We start from the raw sequence: 22428 nt of genomic DNA, 5'->3' as shown, positions 1-22428 counted from the left end.
GCTGATAATCTTTAGTGTGTCTCAAAACTAATGAAGTTAGCTAAGTAAGCCCCATTACCATTTTGCCAACGAAGACCAGAAATTGACTCATCACCCTCTTCGGAATTATTTACTCTAACATGGAGGCAATATGCATCATTGAGCAGCTAAATGTTTTTCTCCTCGTTGCTGTTAATGGTAACACTCCTATTTAATTGCATGGCCATGGACTTGCTTTTACTGGAAGGAAGGAAAGGAAAAATAACGGAATAAATATAAAAAGTCAAAGGGAAAAAACAAAGCCAATTGCTGCAATTCTAGCCAGGGCAATCTGGATAGTTGGCCCTCTCAATCAAGTTTGCCCCAGGGCTGCTGTTATATATACGGCATTTGCCACCATGAAAGTAATTTGCCCGATTCTCATTACCTAGCAACTGGTCCGTCGCCTGAGTAGCTTTTAATGTGAAGGGAGTCATTTGTTACAGTGGGATTACCCATCGTGCACCATAATGCTACACAGAGTGGAAGTGTTGCACTCCCACAGCAAGCTGACTTTTAGAGTTCCTTTCTCTCTCCACAGGGAATTGATGTAGACTTGATCATTGTGAGAATAACTAGGATTCCTCGTTGGGATTTATGTAAGACCCAATTTCTACTATACACAAGGCTCAAGGCTTTACCTTTATTTAACTAGGCAAGTCAGTTAAGAACAAATTCTTATTTACAATGATGGCCAACCAAAATGCAAAAGGCCTCCTGCGTGTTGTATGTGGAGGAGGAGGGCTGCAGTAGGTATCTCAGATAGGGGGGAGTGAGACCTAAGAGGGTTTTATAAATAAGCATCAGCCAGTGGGTCTTGCGACGGATATACAGAGATGACCTGTTTACAGAAAAGTATAAAGTGCAGCGATATGTCCTTTAAGGAGCATTGGTGGCAAATCTGATGGCCGAATGGTAAAGAACATCTAGCCACTCGAGAGCACCCTGACCTGCCAATCTATAAATTACGTCTACGTAATCTAGCATGGGTAGGATGGTCATCTGAATCAGGGTTAGTTTGGCAGCTGGGGTGAAAGAGGAGCGATTCCAATAGAGGAAACCAAGTCTAGATTTAACCCTAGCTTGCAGCTTTGATATGTGCTGAGAGAAGGACAGTATACTGTCTAGCCATACTCCAACGTATTGTATGAGCTCAAGCTCTAAACCCTTAGAGGTAGTAATCACACTGGTGGGTAGAGGAGCATTATTCTTACCAAACCACAACATTTGTTTTGGAGGTGTTCAGAACAAGATTAAGGCCAGAGGAAGCTTGTTGGACACTAAGAAAGTTTTGTTGTAGAGTATAAGACTGTGTCATGTGCATATAAATGGATGAGAGAGTGTACTACTGCCTGAGCTATGATGTTGATGTAAATCGAGAAGAGCGTGGGGCCTAGGATCAAGCTTTGGGGTACTCCCTTGGTGACAGGCAGTGGCCGAGACAGCAGATGTTCTGACTTTATACACTGCACTCTTTGAGAGAGGTAGTTAGCGAACCTGGCCAAAGACACCCTCAGAGACACCAATACTCCCACAATAATGGAATGTTCTACCGTATCAAAAGGTTTGGCTAAGTCCTATAAGGTTGCAGTGACACATCCATAACATGAGCGGAAATCAGATTGCATACCAGAGAGAATACTATAGACATCAAGAAAGCCAGTCAGTTGATTATTGTTTTTCAACACTTTTGATAAACAGGGCAAAATAGAAACTGGCCTATAACAGTGTTGTCCATGATATAGAGAGTGGATTATTTTTCAACATGTCTGTTTTTCTTCTTTTTTTTCATGCAGAAAGTTCCTCAGTACACGTTGATCATCCAGGCCACAGACATGGAGGGCAACCCCATGTACGGCCTGTCCAACACTGCCACGGCCGTTATCAGGGTGACTGACATCAACGACAACCCACCAGAGTTCACCGCCGAGATGGTAAGAAAGAACATAGCTTCACATCTATGCATTATACAACACTGTGTGATTCACTCTGTTCCCAGTCATAGGACTGTAAAGAACCAGGGAGAGCATGTTGTGTCTCAACCGATGACGGGCACAACAACAAAAACTCAGATGATGTAAAATAGGGTCTAAGCTACAACATATGCAAAATAAATAAATACATCGCAGTTTACGTGTTTTTAGATCATTTACGTTAAATTTACATCATTTTTATTCCCAATTCTTTGTCCCGAGAAATGATAAAATAGTTGTACTACCCTGTGTATACGTTTTGAAAGTGATATCAAACTCAACCGTTTATCTTTTCCAGTGATGAAGGACTGGATGTCTCATGATAGGGTGGGATATGCAAACCGGTTCAATTTTGAGAACATCTATTGCCTAAATGTTTTGGCATTCAGTTCCAAAAAGTAACTTTCTGACCACTTCTACTATGGGCAAATATGTATAGAAAGGTTTGTTCAAATCAAAAGGGGTGCATCCAAAAAGTGATGGAAATAAATTGGAACAACCCACATGTAAGTACTGAGACTGTGAGTACATCAGGCAGGCAGAGAGAGCAGAGACAGGTGCTTGATGTATTTGTTACCGATACATTGGCCCTTGTGTAATGTAATGGTATTGTTTTGCTATCAGGCCGAGCTGGTGATGATAACATGATAAATTGCTGTGGACATTTATTTACTTGAAATTGGGTGTTGGGTGTGTAGAGCTGGAGCACGGAGCCTGTGTTTTTCGCTGGCGCAGCAGTATGTGTAACTGCTCTCTGTCCCATCCTCCATCTTTTATTCATTTAGTTCTTTGGAGAGGTGCCTGAGAACCGGGTGAATGTCATCGTGGCCAACCTGACGGTGACGGACAAAGACCAGCCCAACACACTAGCGTGGAAGGCCGTCTACAAGATCACTGGAGGTGACCCCACCGGCAGGTTCTCCGTGCCAACCGACCCCACCACTAACGAGGGCCTGGTAACCGTCGTCAAGGTGAGACAGACTGCAACACCCTCAGACTTAATCCATTACCCAAATCCCCTTCCTTCCACTCCCGTATCTCCCAGGGGAGCCACTTATTTTAATAGCTAATTGTATTTTATTATTATTTATTTTTTTACCTTTATTTAACTAGGCAAGTCAGTTAAGAACAAATTCTTATTTACAATGACGACCTACCAAAAGGCCTCCTGCGGGGACAGGGGCTGGGATTAAAAATAAAATAAAAATATAGGACAAAACATGACAAGAGAGACACCACAACACTACATAGAGAGAGACCTAAGACAACAACATAGCATAGCAGCAACACATGAAAACACAGCATGGTAGCAACACAACATCAAATCAAATCAAATGTATTCATATAGCCCTTCTTACATCAGCTGATATCTCAAAGTGCTGTACAGAAACCCAGCCTAAAACCCCAAACAGCAAGCAATGCAGGTGTAGAAGCATGGTGGCTAGGAAAAACTCCCTAGAAAGGCCAAAACCTAGGAAGAAACCTAGAGAGGAACCAGGCTATGAGGGGTGGCCAGTCCTCTTCTGGCTGTGCCGGGTGGAGATTATAACAGCACATGGCCTAGATGTTCAAATGTTCATAAATGACCAGCATGGTCAAATAATAATAATCATAGTAGTTGTCGAGGGTGCAACAAGTCAGTAACACAAGAGTAAGTGTCAGTTGGCTTTTCATAGCCGATCTTTGAGAGTATCTCTACCGCTCCTGCTGTCTCTAGAGAGTTGAAAACAGCAGGTCTGGGACAGGTAGCACGTCCGCTGAATAGGTCAGGGTTCCAGCAGGTCTGGGACAGCAGGTCAGGGACAGGTAGCACGTCCGGTGAACAGGTCAGGGTTCCATAGCTGCAGGCAGAACAGTTGGAACTGGAGCAGCAGCACGGCCAGGTGAACTGGAGACAGCAAGGAGTCATCAAGCCAGGTAGTCCTGAGGCATGGTCCTAGGGCTCAGGTCCTCCGAGAGAGAGAAAGAAAGAAGAGAGAAAGAAAGAGAGAATTAGAGAGAGCATATTTAAATTCACACAGGACACCGGAAAAGACAAGAGAAATACTCCAGATGTGACAGACTGACTCTAGCCCCCCGACACATAAACTACTGCAGCATAAATACTGGAGGCTGAGACAGGAGGGGTCAGGAGAAACTGTGACAACAACATGGTAGCAACACAACATGGTAGCAGCACAACATGGTAGAAGCACAAAACATGGTACAAATATTATTGGGCACAGACAACAGCACAAAGGGCAAGAAGGTAGAGGTAACAATACATCACGCAAAGCAGCCACAACTGTCAGTAAGAGTGTCCATGATTGAGTCTTTGTATGAAGAGATTGAGATAAAACTGTCCAGTTTGAGTGTTTGTTGCAGCTCCTTCCAGTCGCAGCTGCAGAGAACTGAAAAGAGGAGCAACCCAGGGATGGGTGTGCTTTGGCGACCTTTAACAGACTGTGATTGGCTAAGACTCAGCTCTTTAAAAAAAGTTTATTACGCTCTTGTATCTTTGTAAGCTGAGTGTTGTCTTTAGTTGAGAGAACAGAGGTGCATACCATGTGTTTAATTCAATTCCACCGCGTGTGTGTAAAGTCAGTGAGTAATAATTTCTCAGCAGTAGTAGTACAACTAACTACAGTAGCCCCTAGCTGACTTCTTCTGGGATCTTTGCCTCATAGCATTAGAAGAAGAAGAGTACTTTATCGATCCCTTCCCTTACTGTCCATGGACCATACTTACGTACTTTTGCGTTTCCTCCCTCCAGCCAATCGATTACGAGATCAGCAGAACGTACATGTTGACGGTGGTAGCGGTGAACGAGGTGTCTCTCGCCCGGGGCATCTACTCCCCTCGCCAGTCCACCGCCACGGTCTCCATCAGGGTCATTGACGTCAACGAGAGCCCCTACTTCGACCCCAACCCCAAACTCATCAAGCTGGAGGAGGGAATGTTAGCAGAATCCTCACTGACCACCTTCACAGCACAAGACCCTGATAGATTCATGCAGCAAAGCATTAGGTAATAATGATACTAAATAGCTGTATTCATACAGAGCTTCTCATGCAGTTTCTTCAATCACTGACTGTCAATAAAAACACTCCCATTCTCAGTGAGATATGTATCTTTCTTTTGTTGAACATTCACCACCTTTAGCCTTGAATGTATGAGTCTGTATAAAATCAAAATCGTGATTAAAAAAAACCTAGCTTGTAAGGTTTGAATGAACGTCTTTACTTCTCTTCTTTAAATCTTCGTCCTCTGTGTTCTCAGATACACCAGGCTCTCAGACCCAGCCAACTGGTTGAGAATCGATGCTAACACCGGGCGCATCACAACCATCGCCGTCCTGGACCGCGAGTCGCCCTACGTGAAGGACAACATGTACAGCGCCACCTTCTTGGCCTCTGACAGTGGTACTTAGCCTAGCCACCAGGCGCTAATATCTGCTTCCAGCTGTATAGCCAAGGGAATATTGTTTTTAGCAGGCAAAAATCTCACACACAGCTGCCTTTTTCATGATTAAAATTGTGCCAGACACCAATGTAGCAACCGCCACCCTGTTGAAAGTTAATGTTTCAGAGCGAGCACAGACCTAGCAGCCACACTGAGGACGTGTTCACCTCTCTCCTCTCTCCTTCCCTGACTGGATTTACCTCTGTTCAGGTTTAGCCTGTTCCACAGAGCACAGCATAGGCCAATAGGCTTAGAAACTCTCTCAATAAAGAGGTTTCTCAGCATTAATAGGTCAGGATTAGATGAGTGGCTCATTTGAGCGTGGCCTGAATGGCAAAAAAGCCTCTTAGCCCCATGAATACTAGAGGGGCTGAGGCTCTGGGTCTCCCGGGCTAAGGCAGCGACAGTGTGCTCTTCTCTGTCTGTCTGCTTTAGTATTCTCACCCTGTGGCCTCCCCCTTCATCAGGAATACACACTCACACACACACACACACACACACACACACACACACACACACACACACACACACACACACACTCCCACACACACACACACACACACACACACACACACACACACACACACACACACACGCACAGCCCCTCTGCTCCTCCCTCCTCTCCCCAAACGTTGCGATATATCCCCTACCCTCGCCCGTGGAGAGAGAGGAGCGCCGCTCCTCAGATCAGTATGCAGTCTGGAGGGGTCCTGTCCCTGCAGACTAGCTGCTGCTGCTCCTCTCTGCCTTACTTTTACACCAAGAACCAGGTTCAGGCTAAGGACGTTGTGTATTACCAAACATGCAGCGAGACATCATGCATTAAGATCACTTCAATGCTATACTTCCCCTTATCGTTGTTATGTATTATGTAAAATCTATATTCTAAGACGTTTGTGCGTGTGACATTGTGTGTGCATCCTTCCCTGTCTGTGTGTGTTGTCCCATCCAGGCGTCCCACCAGCGAGCGGTACAGGTACCCTGCAGATCTCCCTGCTGGACATCAACGACAACGCGCCGCACGTCTACCCCCAGGAGACTGAGATGTGCAAGAAACCCGAGCCTAACGGCATCAACATCACAGCGCTGGACGGAGACCTCAACCCCAACGCCGGACCATTCGCGTTCGAGCTGGCCAACAGGCCCGCAGACGTCAGAAGAAACTGGACCATCACACGGCTCAGTGGTAAGACACAACAACAACAACAACAATAACAAACAATCAAACAAACAAAAACACTGCAGATCAGGGCTATTCAATATATCGGGGCCTCTAGGTCGGCAATACTGCTGGTTTTCATTCTTCCAATGTAATCAGAGACTGATTTAGACCTGGGTCACCAGGTGACCATTCTGGCCAATAGCTGACATTCATCAATCAACTGCCAGTGAGAATGGAGAACCACCAGTAGTCCTGGTCATTTGGATGGTGATAAATAACACTATAGGTTTGGCACTGGCTTAGAGGGAGTACCAGTATGAGCATCATGTCCATGAGGTTTCTGGCTCTCCATAGGGCCAAGAGCAGTTACCGACACTCTTAGAAAAAGGTCCTATCTAGAACCTAAAAGGGTTCTTTCCACAGAGGGTTGTACCTGGAACCAAAAAGCGTTATCCTATGGGAACAGCCGAAGAACCATTTTGGAACCCTTTTTTTCTACTAGTGTATAACAATAGACAATGCTCTCAGTGTGCGTGCCTCACTATGTTAAGACACTATATTATAAAAGAGATAAGTAACAGGCCTTTGCTCTATCAAGCAGCTCACTAATTGATTATGCTAATTATACAAACAAAATATTGGAGGAATTACTCATTTGTTGTGCGTTGATAGCGAATAGATGTGAGTGTAGACCGCAGTAAATGAATAACTATCTTAATAGGATAACAGCCATATGGATTATAGAATCTGGGGGGGGGGGGTTAGCCTAAGCTGCATTATCAAAAAGGTCTTCAGTGGGTTTATAAGCTCAAAATCTAAATCCTGACCATATTTTGGATTAGATATGCTAACACAATTTCCAGGTATTGGAATTCATGCTGTTCAAAAGTATGTGGACACTCCTTCAAATTCGTGGATTCGGTTATTTCTGCAACACACCCATTACTGACAGGTGTATAAAATCGAGCACACAGCCATGCAATCTCTATAGACAAACATTGGCAGTAGAATGGCCCGTACTGAGGAGCTCAGTGACTTTCAACGTGGCACCGTCATAGAATGCCACTTTTCCAACAAGTCAGTTTGTCAAATTCCTGCATTGCTACAGCTACCCCTGTCAATTGTAAGTGCTTTTATTGTGAAGTGGAAATGTCTAGGAGCAACAATGGCTCAGCTGCGAAGTGGTAGGCTACACTAGATCACAGAACAGGACCTCCAAGTGATGAAGCGTGTAGCGCGTAAAAATCGTCTGTCCTTGGTTGCAACGCTCACTAAAAAGTTCCAAACTGCCACTGGAAGCAACGTCAGCACAAGAACTGTTCCTCGGGAGCTTCATGAAATCTGTTGTCATGGCTGAGCCGCCACACACAAGCCTAAGATAATCATGCAGAATGACAAGCGTTGGCTGGAGTGGTATAATGCTCACCACCATTGGACTCTGGAACAGTGGAAACGCGTTCTGTGTAGTGATGAATCCTGCTTCACCATCTGGCAGTCCGACAGACAAATCTAGGTTTGGCGGATGCCAAGAGAACGCTACCTGCCCGAATGCATAGTGCCAACTGTAAAGTTTGGTGGAGGAGGAATAATGGTCTGGGGCTGTTCATGGTTTGGGCTAGGCACCTTAGTTCCAGTGAAGGGAAATCTTAACGCTACAGCATACAATGACATTCTAGATGATTCTGTGGTTCCAACTTTGTGGCAACAGTTTGGGGAAGGCCCTTTCCTGTTTCAGCATGATAATGCACCCGTGCACAAAGCGAGGTCCATACAGAAATGATATGTATAGATCGGTGTGGAAGAACTTGACTGGCCTGCACAGAGCCCTGACCTGAACCCCATTGAACACCTTTGGGACGAAGTTGGAATGCCGACTGCGAGCCAGGCCTAATCGGCCAACATCAGTGCTCGACATCACTAATGCGCTTGTGGCAGAATGGAAGCAAGTCCCGCAGCAATGTTCCAACATCTATTAGAAAGCCTTCCCAGAAGAGTGGAGGCTGTTATAGCAGCATATGATCTAACTCCATATTAATGCCCATGATTTTTGAACAAAATGTTCGACATGCAGGTGTCCACATACTATTGGCCAGGTAGTGTATTTATTTTCCCAGTAGTTACACTCTGGAACATTTTAAGTAGAGTGTTGTTTTGTTTTATTTAGGGATTAGTAATTGAGTTGCATATTTATCTTTCTTCTTTCACTTTCCCTTCCTTTATGCCTCTTTCCCTCCCCCCCTCTCTCCCTCTCCCCCTTCTCCCAGGTGATTATGCCCAGTTGAGCCTGAAGATCGGCTTCCTGGAAAGCGGCATCTACGAGATCCCCATCATCATCACTGACTCTGGCAACCTGCCCATGTCCAACACATCCTACCTGCGGGTCAAGGTGTGCCAGTGTGACCACAACGGGGACTGCACCGACCAGCAACACATCATCGCCGCAGGGCTGGGCACGGGCGCCATCATCGCCATCCTGCTCTGCATCATCATCCTCCTCAGTGAGTGCAACCCTGCCCTCTCGCATGCTCACGCGTGCACACACTCTCACAGTCACACACACAAACACACACACACACACCCCAGTGTCCCCACCACCCCACCTGCCACACACAGACAAGATCAAATGCCATCCCTTGCCATCCCCAAACACTGCCACAGGAATTATGGAGGGAGCTAAACATCATGCCCAAGAGACACCAGTAGATTATTTCAGGATTACCCAAAAGATAGCCCTGATCAGGCTCGAGGCAAGCTCTAAATTCTGGATTGGATTACATGTGTATGCAAAATATGTCAGTTATTATGTTTTGTAATATGGGATCTCCCTCCCTCCCTCCCTCCCTCCCTCCCGCCCTCCCTCCCTCCCTCCCTCCCTCCCTCCCTCCCTCCCTCCCTCCCTCCCTCCCTCCTTCTGTAGTTCTGGTGCTGTTGTTTGTGGTATGGATGAAGCGTCGTGATAAGGAGCGTCAGGCCAAGCAGCTTCTCATTGACCCGGAGGACGACGTCAGAGACAACATCCTGAAGTACGATGAGGAGGGAGGTGGAGAGGAGGACCAGGTGGAGTAACACACATTCACATACACACAGACACACACACACACAAGACATCCTCAGATATCCTGTACACAGAAAACCACACTTGTTATAATGAACTTCAGTTAATACAAGGGAATCATTTTGTCTGTTAATATCTTCCACAAATGGAGTGTGTTCATGCCACGGGCCCATTCTGTGAGGGACTCCACACATTGGCCTAGGTAGTGTAGACTAGAGATGAGTGTGGGGTGGTAGCAGTCTTCAGTCCTAAATTGGCTTCTGAGGCTAGTAATTGCAGGGATAATGTAATTTGGAGACATACATCTGCTACTGTGTAATAATTAAGCTCCATCTAAAGGTAATGATATGACTGGGAAGCCATTACACATCTGCCAGCGATTGGGCAGGAGGGAGACACACACACACACACACACACAGTGATTTCTGAAGACACTGTGATATAACGCTCCTCAAAGACTGTAGAAGCGGGGGGGGGGGGGGTAACTGAATTCAGATTTATCGAAAGAAAACAAGCTTCCATTTTGAGGTGAGTGGAGGAGGAGGGCTGGACGTCAGAAGGAAATGGTTTTGTCTTTGGAATCTGGAAGTCAGTCAGTCGGTGGTGTGTGTTGGGTAAAAAATGAACCAGACTGTCCCAGTGATGTGGACTATATAATGCCTCACCTCTGTTCTCCCTATCTCTCCCGCTGTGGAGGAAATTGAAGTGTCAGACCATTGGCCACTCTGTGCTCTCTGAGTATTTTATTTTAGTTTCTGACTGCCATTGCCTGGGATTTTATTAGTCCGTGGGGCACTCATTCTACCAAGAGGAGACAGCTGATCAGCCCCTTTCTCACTGGCTGTGTGGGAAGTGAAGAATAATGTGGTGTGGAAAGAATATCCAATTCCAGAAACTTCTGTGTAAGTTAAAGTTTTGTAACTTGATAGAGAAACTCCATTGTAATGAGTGTTTTCTAGCCCTGCCTGTTCATCAATGCAGTCGCAAACTGAAGCACGTCTTTGCCAAGTTTTTCAAAGGGCCACAGAAGAAAACTGTATATGATATCATTTTCCAAATACAGATGGAAATGCTTATTTTTCGAGGTCACACAAACAAAATAGCTTAAAGATGCTTCCTTTCATTCAGCCCAGTTATTAAATTACCACCAGACTATTTTGTCTTGACAAAACAAACCTGTTTATGCAACCACAACAGGTGTCCTAATTCCTCATTCAGTTGTGAAAAGAAAAAAGAGTGGAAAAAAACAACCTCTTGTTAAAGTCTCACTCTAGGAGGGAGGGCGCAGAGTCAGTCAATAGGCGCAGACCAGGGCCATCGTCAGTCAATCTTTTGCTTCAAGCAGAATATTAAATAGATATTTGAAGTGAAAATATGGCCTAACAAATTCCTTCCCTTACGTGAGGAGTTTGGGTATCCGATATTGTTTACTGTCCAGCTTCACCCGTTGTAGGATCAAGTGGAAGCCTTTGCTTTGGAATGTCCAGCCACAATGTGGGTGATTCAATGGGTTGTCCGGGCGTGGCAGGGGAAATTATATGTCAGTGTGTTGGTGCTTGGAGCTGTAGTGTGAAGAATGGTGCCCTTGAGTGCTTAGCGTGTCGTCATTATCCAGTTCTGGCTACGTGACTGTAATGATATGCTGCAGTTCTCTGTCACTAAGCTCTGACCTCTGGGATGACCCTGTGGTAGGTCCTAGAAGGGTCACAGGGTGGTGGGCTGGGAGGAGGGAGGTGGGCTGGAGGGGACACATGGCATCCTGCTCTGGGATGTATGATGACCATTGTCCCCTTCCAGACAGACCCTTTCAGTCAACCGGAGGGGACATGGGGATTGTATTTTTACACGCACTGTCAATCTGTCTGTTTAGATTATCCATTTGTTGATTTCCAGATTAACATGATACATGTGTAGGCCTATGTTCCACAAGGAATACAAAGGCCTAAGTAAGTTAGATACATGTGTTTATATGATCACCGTCATTTTTTAGGAGTAGGGAGTGTCTGGACTGGAGTGTCTGGACTGGAGTGTCGACATGTAGTTGTGTCTGTGTTTGTGTTTCGATTCATATGTTTGTATTTTAGTCATCTACACTATGCATTTATTTGTACATCTTTAGACATGCATACTCACTCAGGATTTGTGTGTCCACGAGTGTGTGTGAGCTTAGTTATATGCATAGTTATATGTGCAAGCGAGCAGGGACAATATTGAAGGGGGATATTAGAGATGGATGGATTACTGAAAATCTGCTAAAGAGGGACAATCCATCATTCACGCTTATTAAGCACACAACTATTCTCCCATGGCATTCCCTCCATCATATCCTCTCTGATAGCATATCAGTCCACCTCCTCACTGCTGTCTTCTCATCCACATCACAACGCACCACGGCTCTCCAAATCTCTTTCTCTCTCATTCTCCTTGTTCTCTCCATCTCTCTGTTTCTCTCTCTCTCCATTTCTTCCTCTCTCTCTCTCAATTTCTCTCTGCAGCTCTGTCCAGTCCTTCTCTCTCCTCCTGTGACACTGCACAAACCAAACGGCGAGCCAGTCAGGTTGCCTTGGCAATGTTAATAGGATTAGTAATGGCTTATGCATATCCGCCATTCCGTGTCTGGAGCCTGATTAGAGCAGAACAGTTTCCTGCACACTCTTCCAGAAGAACACTGCTCTATTGCAAGTGGGTTGAAGACTGATGCTCGGTTCCTTAGCCTTGACCCCGAAGCTGGATATTGTTAAATGCAGCTAACTGTCCAAGTGGTAATACTTCAACCAACAGTCTAAAGTCCACCCATTGATAGGATTTGTAGCTCTGATGATACAGGGTAGCAACAGTAACAACAATATACAGTTATGTAGACACTGCCACCCCACTCATATATATATTTTTATTTCAGTGTGTCCCAGTCTCGGGTAGATCATGTGGCCTATGTGTGTGTATTGGTCTAGGTAGAGAGATCTGCCCATGTGTGTATCAGTCTAGGTAGGGAATTCTGTCCATGTGTGATTAGTCTAGGTGGACCTTATTCTGTTCTGGCCATGTGTGTATTGATCTAGGTAGGAAGTTCTGCCCGTGTGTGTATTGGTCTAGGTAGGGAGTTCTGCCCGTGTGTGTATTGGTCTAGGTAGGGAGTTCTTCCCGTGTGTGTATTGGTCGAGGTAGGAAGTTCTAGCCATGTGTGTGTATTGGTCTAGGTAGGGAGTTCTTCCCGTGTGTGTATTGGTCGAGGTAGGAAGTTCTAGCCATGTGTGTATTGGTCGAGGTAGGGAGTTCTGCCCGTGTGTGTATTGGTCTAGGTAGGGAGTTCTGCCCGTGTGTGTATTGGTCTAGGTAGGGAGTTCTGCCCATGACTCCCGAATGGCGCAGTGATCTAAGGCACTGCATCTCAGTGCTAGAGGTGTCACTGCAGACCCTGGTTCGATTCCAGGCTGTATCACAACTGGTTGTGATTGGGAGTTCCATAGGGCGGTGCACAATTGTTCCAGCATCGTCCAGATTAGGGTTAGACCGTCATTGTAAATATGAATTTGTTCTTAACTGACTTAAATAAAGGTTAAATACTTGTTTATGTGTGTATTGGCATAGGTAGGGAGTTCTGGCCATATGTGTATTGGTCTAGATAGGGAGCTCTGCCCATGTGTGTATGGATCAGGGTCTAGGTCTTGGTGGGGGGTTATGTCCATGCCGAGCTCCTCTCCCCAGCTCTGTGTGGATCTCCACTTGTCTCTGGCTTCTTGCTGACTTCCATCTGTCCCTCCTCTCCCCCTCCCCTCCAGGATTATGACCTGAGCCAGCTTCAGCAGCCCGACACGATAGAGCCGGACACCATCAAGCCCGTGGGGATCCGGCGTATGGACGAGAGGCCGCTGCACCCCGAGCCCCAGTACCCCATAAGGTCAGCAGCCCCGCACCCCGGGGACATCGGAGACTTCATCAACGAGGTAAACAAATAAACAATAAACAAACACACTAATCTTCTCACGGTTAAACATCTGCATCTAGAATAATGCCACAGGAGAGGGCTTCGCCCGGCCCCGCTGACAAAGTCCATTTTCAATGTCATTCTCTAAATCAGGTTATATTTAGAGAATGATTTCATAAATACTAAAGGTCATGGTTAGGGGTAGAGGTATAAATATTTAATTTAATGAAGTGAATACTTCAAAATAAAGGAAAGCAGTTGAAGTAGGTGATGCAGGCTTCACATTTGAAGGTTTATTTAGCTAATCTCTCTTCCTGTACTCATGCAAGTATTGATTGAAACAGAACAGACGCAAACTGACATAAAAGGTTAATGGGAAATTCATTTCGTGAATTCATTTTCCCTTTTTCATTTACAACTGCCTGTATAGTGTTTCCTTAGGGACAGATCGAATTTTACTGGGGGGGGGTGGTCCAAAATAGGGGAGGGTTGTCAAACTTTTTTTTTTGCTTTTGTGTGTTTTTTTATTGGGCACAGGGGAGGGTAGTGAGTTTTTTTCCCTGATTTACATTCGCTGTTCTGCTTGTATTTTCCCTATGAGCAATGGCTTTACTTACTTTTGATATTACCCTAATAAAGTTTAGAAACGTTTGTGAAGGTTTGGTATGGTGTGGCTATTATTAAGCTTTAGCTACTGCAGGTCTATGATATGAAGGCAGTGAGCCTTGGCGCTCCAACTGACTCCGACAGTTGAACAAGAGGTGAGGAAGACTGTTTCAGGCCTACCAAACTTACTCCTATAATCTAACAATATAATGCTTATCTTTATACAAAATATTATGATAGAAAATTGTAAAATATATATATATACATACACTACCGGTCAAAAGTTTTAGAACACATACTCATTCAAGGGTTTTTCTTTATTTTCACTATTTTCTACATTGTAGGATAATATTAAATACATCAAAACTATGAAATAACACATATGGAATCATGTAGTAACCACAAAAATATTAAAAGAATCTAAATATATTTTAGATTTTTCAAAGTAGCCACCCTTTGCCTTGATGACAGCTTTGCACACTCTTGGCATTATCTCAACTAGCTTCATCTGGAATGCTTTTCCAACAGTCTTGAAGGAGTTCCCACATATGCTGAGCACTTGTTGGCTTCTTTTCCTTTACTCTGCGGTCCAACTCATCCCAAACCATCTCAATTGGTTTGAGGTCGGGTGATTGTGGAGGCCAGGTCATCTGTTGCAGCACTCAATCACTCTCCTTAATGGTCAAATAGCCCTTACACAGCCTGGAGGTGTGTTGGGTTATTGTCATGTTGAAAAACAAATGATAGTCCCACTAAGTGCAAACCAGATGAGATGGCGTATCGCTGCAGAATGTTGTGGTAGCCATGCTGGTTCAGTGTGCCTTGAATTCTAAATAAATCACAGACAGTGTTTATTTATGCCGCTGGCTGTACTAGGTTGAATCTGAATGCATATGGATGTCCATAAAATTCCTCAAATATCCCTGTCATGTTGTCCAGCACCAAATTCTCCAAAAGAAAACTCTGAAATGCCATATTGTTTTTATGGGGATATTAGAATATTTGCATGAAAATCTGTCACCAATTGGATGGAAACCTAGCTATATACACCCTAAAGACTCAAGTGCGCAAGTCCAGTGAATGTAATTCTAAATGTATTTATGTAAATAAAAAGGGACCACAATGGAAATAATTCCCCAACTTTATTGTGCAATCCTGGTCACTTTAAGTCTTTGAATATACAGTTGAAGTCGGAAGTTTACATACACCTTAGCCAAATGCATTTAAACTCAGTTTTTCACAATTCCTGACATTTAATCCTAGTAAAAAATCGCTGTCTTTTAGGATCACCACTTTATTTTAAGAATGTGAAATGTCAGAATAATAGTAGAGAGAATGATTTCTTTCAGCTTTTATTTATTTCATCACATTCCCAGTGGGTCAGAAGTTTACATACACTCAATTAGTATTTGGTAGCATTGCCTTTAAATTGTTTAACTTGGGTCAAAAGTTTCAGGTAGCCTTCCACATGCTTCCCACAATACGTTGGGTGAATTTTGACCCCTTCCTCCTGACAGAGCTGGTGTAACTGAGTCAGGTTTGTAGAACTCCTTGCTCGCACACACTTTTTCAAGTCTGTCCACAAATTTTCTATGGGATTGAGGTCAGGGCGTTGTGATGGCCACTCAAATACCTTGTCTTTAATGTCCTTAAGCCATTTTGTCACAACTTTGGAACTATGCTTGGGGTCATTGTCCATTTGGAAGACCCATTTGTGACAAAGCTTTAACTTCCTGACTGATGTCTTGATGTTGCTTCAATATATCCACATAATTTTCCTTCCTCATGATGCCATCTATTTTGTGAAGTGCACCAGTCCCTCCTGCAGCAAAGCACCCCCACAACACGATGTTGACACCAACGTGCTTCACGGTTGGGATGGTGTTCTTTGGCTTGCAAGCCTCCCCCTTTTTCCTCCAAACATATCAATGGTCATTATGGCGAAACAGTTCTATTTTTGTATCATCAGACCTGATGACATTTCTCCAAGAAGTACGATCTTTGTCCCCATGTGCATTTGCAAACCGTAGTCTGGCTTTTTTATGGTGGTTTTGGAGCAGTGGCTTCTTCCTTGCTGATTGGTTTTTCAGGTTATGTCGGTATAGGACTCGTTATACTGTGGATATAGATACTTTTGTACCTGTTTCCTCCAGCATCTTCACAAGGTCCTTTGCTGTTGTTCTGGGATTGATTTTCACTTTTCGCACCAAAGTACGCTCATCTCTAGGAGACAGAACGCGTCTCCTTCCTAAGCGGTATGATCGCTGCTTGGTCCCATGGTGTTTATACTTGCGTACTATTGTTTGTACAGATGAACGTGGTACCTTCAGGCATTTGGAAATTGCTCCCAAGGATGAACCAGACTTGTGGAGGTCAACATTTGTTTTCTGAGGTCTTGGCTGATTTATTTAGATTTTTCCATGATGTCAAGCAAAGAGGCACTGAGTTTGAAGGTAGGCCTTGAAATACATCCACGGGTACACTTCCAATTGACTCAAATGATTTCAATTAGCCTATCAGAAGCTTCTAAAGCCAAGACATAATTTTCAGGAATTTTCCAAGCTGTTTAAAGACAAAGTCAACTTAGTGTATGTAAACTTCTGACCCACTGGAATTGTGATACAGTGAATTATAAGTGAAATCATCTGTCTGTAAACAATTGTTGGAAAAATTACTTCTGTCATGCACAAAGTAGATGTTCAAACCGACTTGCCAAAACGATAGTTTGTTAACAAGAAATTTGTGGAGTGGTTGAAAAACGAGTTTTAATGACTCCAACCTAAGTGTATGTAAACTTCCAACTTCAACTGTATGTATTTTTTTCACTGACAAATAAAATCAATCAACCAATCCAAACTGTTATGAATGGAAAAAGACATCTGTTACAAAACACAAAAAAGTTTCATGACATTCGGAGATTTTCAAGCCATTGATACTCTGTAAGTCTATTAGGTAGGAAGGGATGTATTTTCTGTTTGTCAAGATTGACGTTGTCTATTTATTGTGGTGTTGACAATGCAAACCATTATATTGAAGTGCCCGATGTCGGTATGCTTTGTCTATTGGTTGTGTTGTGCATTGGCACAGAAACCTTTTGGTGTAAAATTTGTTGCATATATTTTATATAATTATAAATACGGCATCAAAATGTTCAAAATCTGACATCGCCCTAGCTGATCAATGTCTGCAGCCGCCTCTGATCGTGGTATAATGAAACAGGCAGGGAGATTGAGCTTGTCTATGATGGTCGGCGAACCCTCAACCTTCTGGCCCATAGCCCTGCGTGGCATCGACTGTGCCTCAAAAACATGTTTAAGTCTATATCCACGTTTATAAACACAGGGTCGCTACAGTTATTGTTATTTGTAGTCGTAAACATCATTTTGAGTTAATTCTATGAGGGGGGAGGGTGTTCAATTTATTTTACAGTAAAATGGGAGGGTCATGTGAACATATTTGTTATGTTGTGGAGGGGGGTGCATTTTATTTTATGACACCTTGAGTTGGACCAGCCACTCCCCCCAAGTAAATTTTGATCTGTCCCTTATGGAAATTGTTCCAGGAATAGGAGATAATCGCTTTTTTGGTTCTCTGACAAAAATACAGTATTTATAATGTGTCCAATTTAAGTGAACTAAATCCACACATGTAATTATAATATTATTCACTGGGAGATAATTGTGTTTCTCTTAGCTGTGCAGCAGAATCGGATGGGGTAATAGTTTTAGACGTCTCTCTGTAGAGATCTAGTGGGATGAGACAGAGAACAGCACATTGCCTTTTCCATAGAGGTGCCCTGTTCTGTTCCTTCATGGCCTCGCTTGCCTCAGGGCACCATTGACTCCAGCGTTGAAGGGTGGATGTAAAATGAAAAGAACGGTCATGTATTTTTCACCAGCTCCAACAGACAAGAATTTCACTGTATCCAAAATGGAGTTCTCTCTTTCTCTCTCTCTCCCCCAGTTTTTAGATTAGAACTCCCCTACACGCACTATTTCTCTCCCTCTCCTCCTCCCTCGCTCTCTCAGAAAATTCCTGAAAACACTTAATGCTCTTGTCAGCTCAATTTATATTGAGTGAGTTTGAGTGTTTTGTCCACTGCAATACTTATTGGAGCAGAGACAGGTCTGCTGTTTTATGTATTATTTCTGTACAAGGACAGCAGGATGTTGTGGGCCAGAGCATCCTGACCCAGACATCCACATTACAGGCAGTACATGTCAGCCTGTTTCCCATCACATTCATATGCACACGCACACACACACAGACACACACACAAACACACACAGGTGGTCCTCGTAGATTATATCTACTGCCCCCTGCTGGCAGCTGGTTTATGTCTCGTCGTCATTGGGGTAGGAATCTGACCTGGTTGCTCTGGGAGAAGGGGTGGAGGGGGGTGGGGCTGGGGAGATGTGTCTGGGCTCAAAGTCTGGAGTGCGCACACAACCCCATGCCCACAGAGCCTTTGGCAGTTCATTCAAAAATGGGGAGGTAAGCATAGGTCTCAAATCCGCCCAAGAATTTAGCCTCTCAGAGTGGCCAAACAATAGCCTATTATCCAGCTTTTAGTCTGTTCCCACTCCGGGAGGTAATGTTTGGGAAATCAGCCTCACCTTACATAACCTTTTGTTGGCCACAGGTGCTGGACAAAAAGTTCACATAAAAGATTCAAATAAAGTGTTATTGGGGGAAACGTTTTTCAGGTCAACATTTCCACACTTTGTTACACTCTGAACCCCCATATTCACAGTGACAATACTACAGTTGGTTTCTAATCAGGGGAAATAAACAGAGAAACTTACCCCGCAAATCTCTGAATAGGATGTTATTAAATTCAATTACGAGACCTGTTTTGTGAGCAGTGGACCAGAGGGTGAAGTCAGGGGAGGACAGGGCAGCACAATGTTTTCTTAAGATGGACGATAGTCTCTCTCACACAGTGGATGACTCAGTTTTAATGTAATTAGGAGGGTGAAGCTCTGTGATTGGCTAACCTTGTCACACTCCCAGTGGAGTGGTGGTTGTGCCGGATGGGGCTCTATCCATCAGAGCAGTGATGGCTGTAATTGTAATGAACAATCCATCTGTCATATTTCCCACCAAATTATCAGCGCCACAGCCCTGAGCAAACATTTAACAAAGGCTAAGAAGTGGAAAATAATCACTAAGCATCTGGGCACTTTGTTTCAATCTATCCTTTTTTTGAGAGAGAGAGAGAGAGAGAGAGAGAACTACAAAATGGAGTTGAAATAAATATCTGACATGTTTCCAATGAGCCTAGAGGCTCGTTTGTTTCTTCGTGTTGTGCTCTGTTTCTTTTAATTCAGTTATTATTTGTTAGATGTTCTCACTCGCAATGAGAAGATGTTGAATTCGGGACTGGGCCCAATACACTTCATGGCCAAAGCACATCTCCTGTGCTAGATTAGCAATCCATCAAGTCTCTAGAGTACCGTTAAGGAATGGGCTTGGAAATCAATAGCAATCCATAAGGACCTCTCACACTGCTACAAGAGCTTCTGGGAATGTTAAGCACAATCTTCAAAATGGAAACCCCCACCATTGCACCCCACACTCTGAAACACACACACTAATGGAACATATATATATATATATACACACACACACACACACACACACACACACACACACACACACACACACACACACACACACACACACACACACACACACACACACACCACACACACACACACACACACACACACACACACACACACACACACACACACACACAAAGACAATTGTCCTCAGCACTTCCCCAGGGCTCATTCCTAGTTTTGGGGAGCAATACTTGAACACACAAAATGGAGTGGGCATGTAGTACTGTACCAGGGTCCAGAGTGTGGTGGTGATAGCTGGCACATTGTCAGTGCCACTACAGCAATCTCCTCCTCTCAGCCCTCCAAGCCCCTCAGGCAGCGCCCGTGGACATTGGAGTGATGGAGGTTTGAGGAGGGGGAGGGCCAGGCTAAGTCATCAGTGAGCTGAGGCATTTGGTCAGGCGGTCATGCTAAATCTCAGCTTTTGATAAAGTCCTGGATAATCCTGCATGCCAAAAATATCAGGGAGAATCAAAGCCAAAACGCTTCGCTGCAGATGGACACTCAGTGGGAAATTAGAGCCGGTCTTAATCCATGAAAAGGACCTGATTTCCAAAACATGTAGAAGGGAGGAAAACATTAGGAAAATGCTAGCCTGTTGATATTAGCCTATTTAGGTGGCAGTATGGGATAAGAACATGTCTGTGAATGTGAATGTTGTCTGGTAGCTATTGTCAGACAGGGTTTGGTCATGGTGGACTGGCTGGCCTTAATCTCCTCACTCATCTGTGTTTTTTTTATTTCCTCCCGTCCATCCAGGGACTTAAGGCAGCAGACAACGACCCCACAGCCCCGCCCTACGACTCCCTGCTGGTGTTCGACTATGAAGGCAGTGGCTCCACAGCCGGCTCCCTAAGCTCTCTCAACTCCTCCAGCAGCGGAGGGGACCAGGACTACGATTACCTCAACGATTGGGGCCCTCGCTTCAGAAAACTCGCAGACATGTACGGAGGGAGCGACGACTAGGACACAGGATGTGCAAGACCTAAAAAAACAAGATGACAAAGAATGGTGAACCCAGGAAAAGAGAAAATATATTTTGTTTTCCTCTCAATGGATGTGGACAGCTTCTGATTACCGATATTCCCCTGAAAGAGTGGTGACAGGAACAATGACAGAAAAGTTCAAAAAAAGTAAACATAATTCAGAAATATTTTCAAAAAACAACCAATCTAGGCTTATTGTTGTAGTCTACGCATACATATGCTTGTTGAAGGCTTAGGCATACGCTGAAGTGCAGTCCAGTTTTGGAGAAGGGGAGGGAACAGTGGTGAACTGTCACTGTTTGGATCGTTGATATTGAGCGCGCTCAATTACACTTGAATTTCACAGTACAGAAGCACTGGGATATAATGTGCCTTTTTGTACATTTTTCGGATCTGAATGATTAGTTTTATGTTCAAGGCTTTAATGGTACTGACTTTTGGAGTGATTTCAAAACATAAGAAAGTATGTTAAACTATGGTATGCTTCTACATGCTTTTTTTGGTTACACAATACAGCTGTTTGTTGAACAATGATTATTTAAGTGAATTACAAAGATGAATAACTTAGATGATGAAGGATCCTTTATTAGCTTGGATGGGGAGAATCAACTGAGAACAGCACTGTACAGTACTCTAGAAATGTAGAACGTTTTCACTAAAAAATTAAACTTATTCAGCTGGTTGCAAATAAAGGGAGTCGTAAGTAATACTTTTGTAGCAGAATATGTTTGTTTTCCTTTATTTCTGAAGTGGTGTAGTATTTTATAAAAACAACAACTGTTTATTTTGTTCTAATCCATGTACACTTCATTTGCCTTAGTCATCATCTGGTACGTTCAACTTTTACTTCACGGTAAAGAAAATGTGTGTACATATATTTTTTTCTTCTTCTGTAGTCTATGAAGAAGTGCAAAAAGTTCTGAACTTGTAAATGTATAATTTGGATTACAAATTAATGTTTTTGCATGTTTTTATCTTTTCACAACAACAACAATTATGAAAAAAGTTATTTCCAAAATGTATTTACAAAGCAAAAAAAATTAAAACCGTGTGACATTAAATGTGTAGAAGTTAAGTCTTTTGTATAAAATGAAGAAAAACAGCAAAAAATAATAATAAAAAAGTTGCAATCTTGTCAGCACAACTGTTTGAATTTGTACCAAAAAGGGGGTGGGTGGGATGTTGTGGCACCATTGGCACTAATTACTGAATCAGCTTTAAGACTGGAAAAGGTTTTTGTCTGAAGCTTTGTGGATAATCGTATGTACTGGAAAACAAATTATACATCTCTGACCCAGCAACCATCCAAATAAAATGCCAATTTTGGAGCTAACGACTGTCTCTTTATTTATTTGTTTATTCCTCCAACTCAGCATTGTTTCTCAGTTCTAATTGGATTATGAATTACATAAACTATTGTACAAGACAAAAACATTTTGATTGTACATTTTTTTACCAAGAGGAGGAATATAAATTTCATGCTTAATTTCATTTCAATTTGTTGTAAATGTTTGTTTGCAGTAAATACGAGTAGCCGTGCATGAGTGTGCTTGAGTGAACTTGAGTTTTCTGTTTGAAATATAGAGATGCAATATCTAGAATAGCCAATGTGCACTCAGTGGCCAGATTATTAGT

The 22428-nt window shown here is 43.6% G+C and overlaps 1 protein-coding gene across 1 annotated transcript in view; it reads left to right on the top strand.

The window, feature by feature from the left end:
• The window catches only part of LOC106599706 (cadherin-2), an 83672-nt gene extending 61546 nt beyond the window's left edge, over positions 1–22126 (top strand). Inside the window, exons 8-16 of the mRNA XM_014191007.3 lie at positions 1815–1952; positions 2777–2962; positions 4744–4997; positions 5250–5392; positions 6385–6618; positions 8859–9092; positions 9512–9651; positions 13429–13593; positions 20567–22126. Coding sequence (XP_014046482.2) covers positions 1815–1952; positions 2777–2962; positions 4744–4997; positions 5250–5392; positions 6385–6618; positions 8859–9092; positions 9512–9651; positions 13429–13593; positions 20567–20773 — 1701 coding nt within the window. The 3' untranslated portion in view covers positions 20774–22126. The remainder of the gene's footprint in view (positions 1–1814; positions 1953–2776; positions 2963–4743; positions 4998–5249; positions 5393–6384; positions 6619–8858; positions 9093–9511; positions 9652–13428; positions 13594–20566) is intronic.
• The last annotated feature ends 302 nt before the right edge of the window (positions 22127–22428 follow it).

This window comes from Salmo salar, chromosome 03 (assembly GCF_965601325.2).
Source record: "Salmo salar chromosome 03, fSalSal1, whole genome shotgun sequence".
NCBI classification, from domain to species: domain Eukaryota; kingdom Metazoa; phylum Chordata; class Actinopteri; order Salmoniformes; family Salmonidae; genus Salmo; species Salmo salar.
The sequence above is the reverse complement of the archived record's forward strand: the minus strand, read 5'-3'. Positions and strand labels throughout refer to the sequence as shown.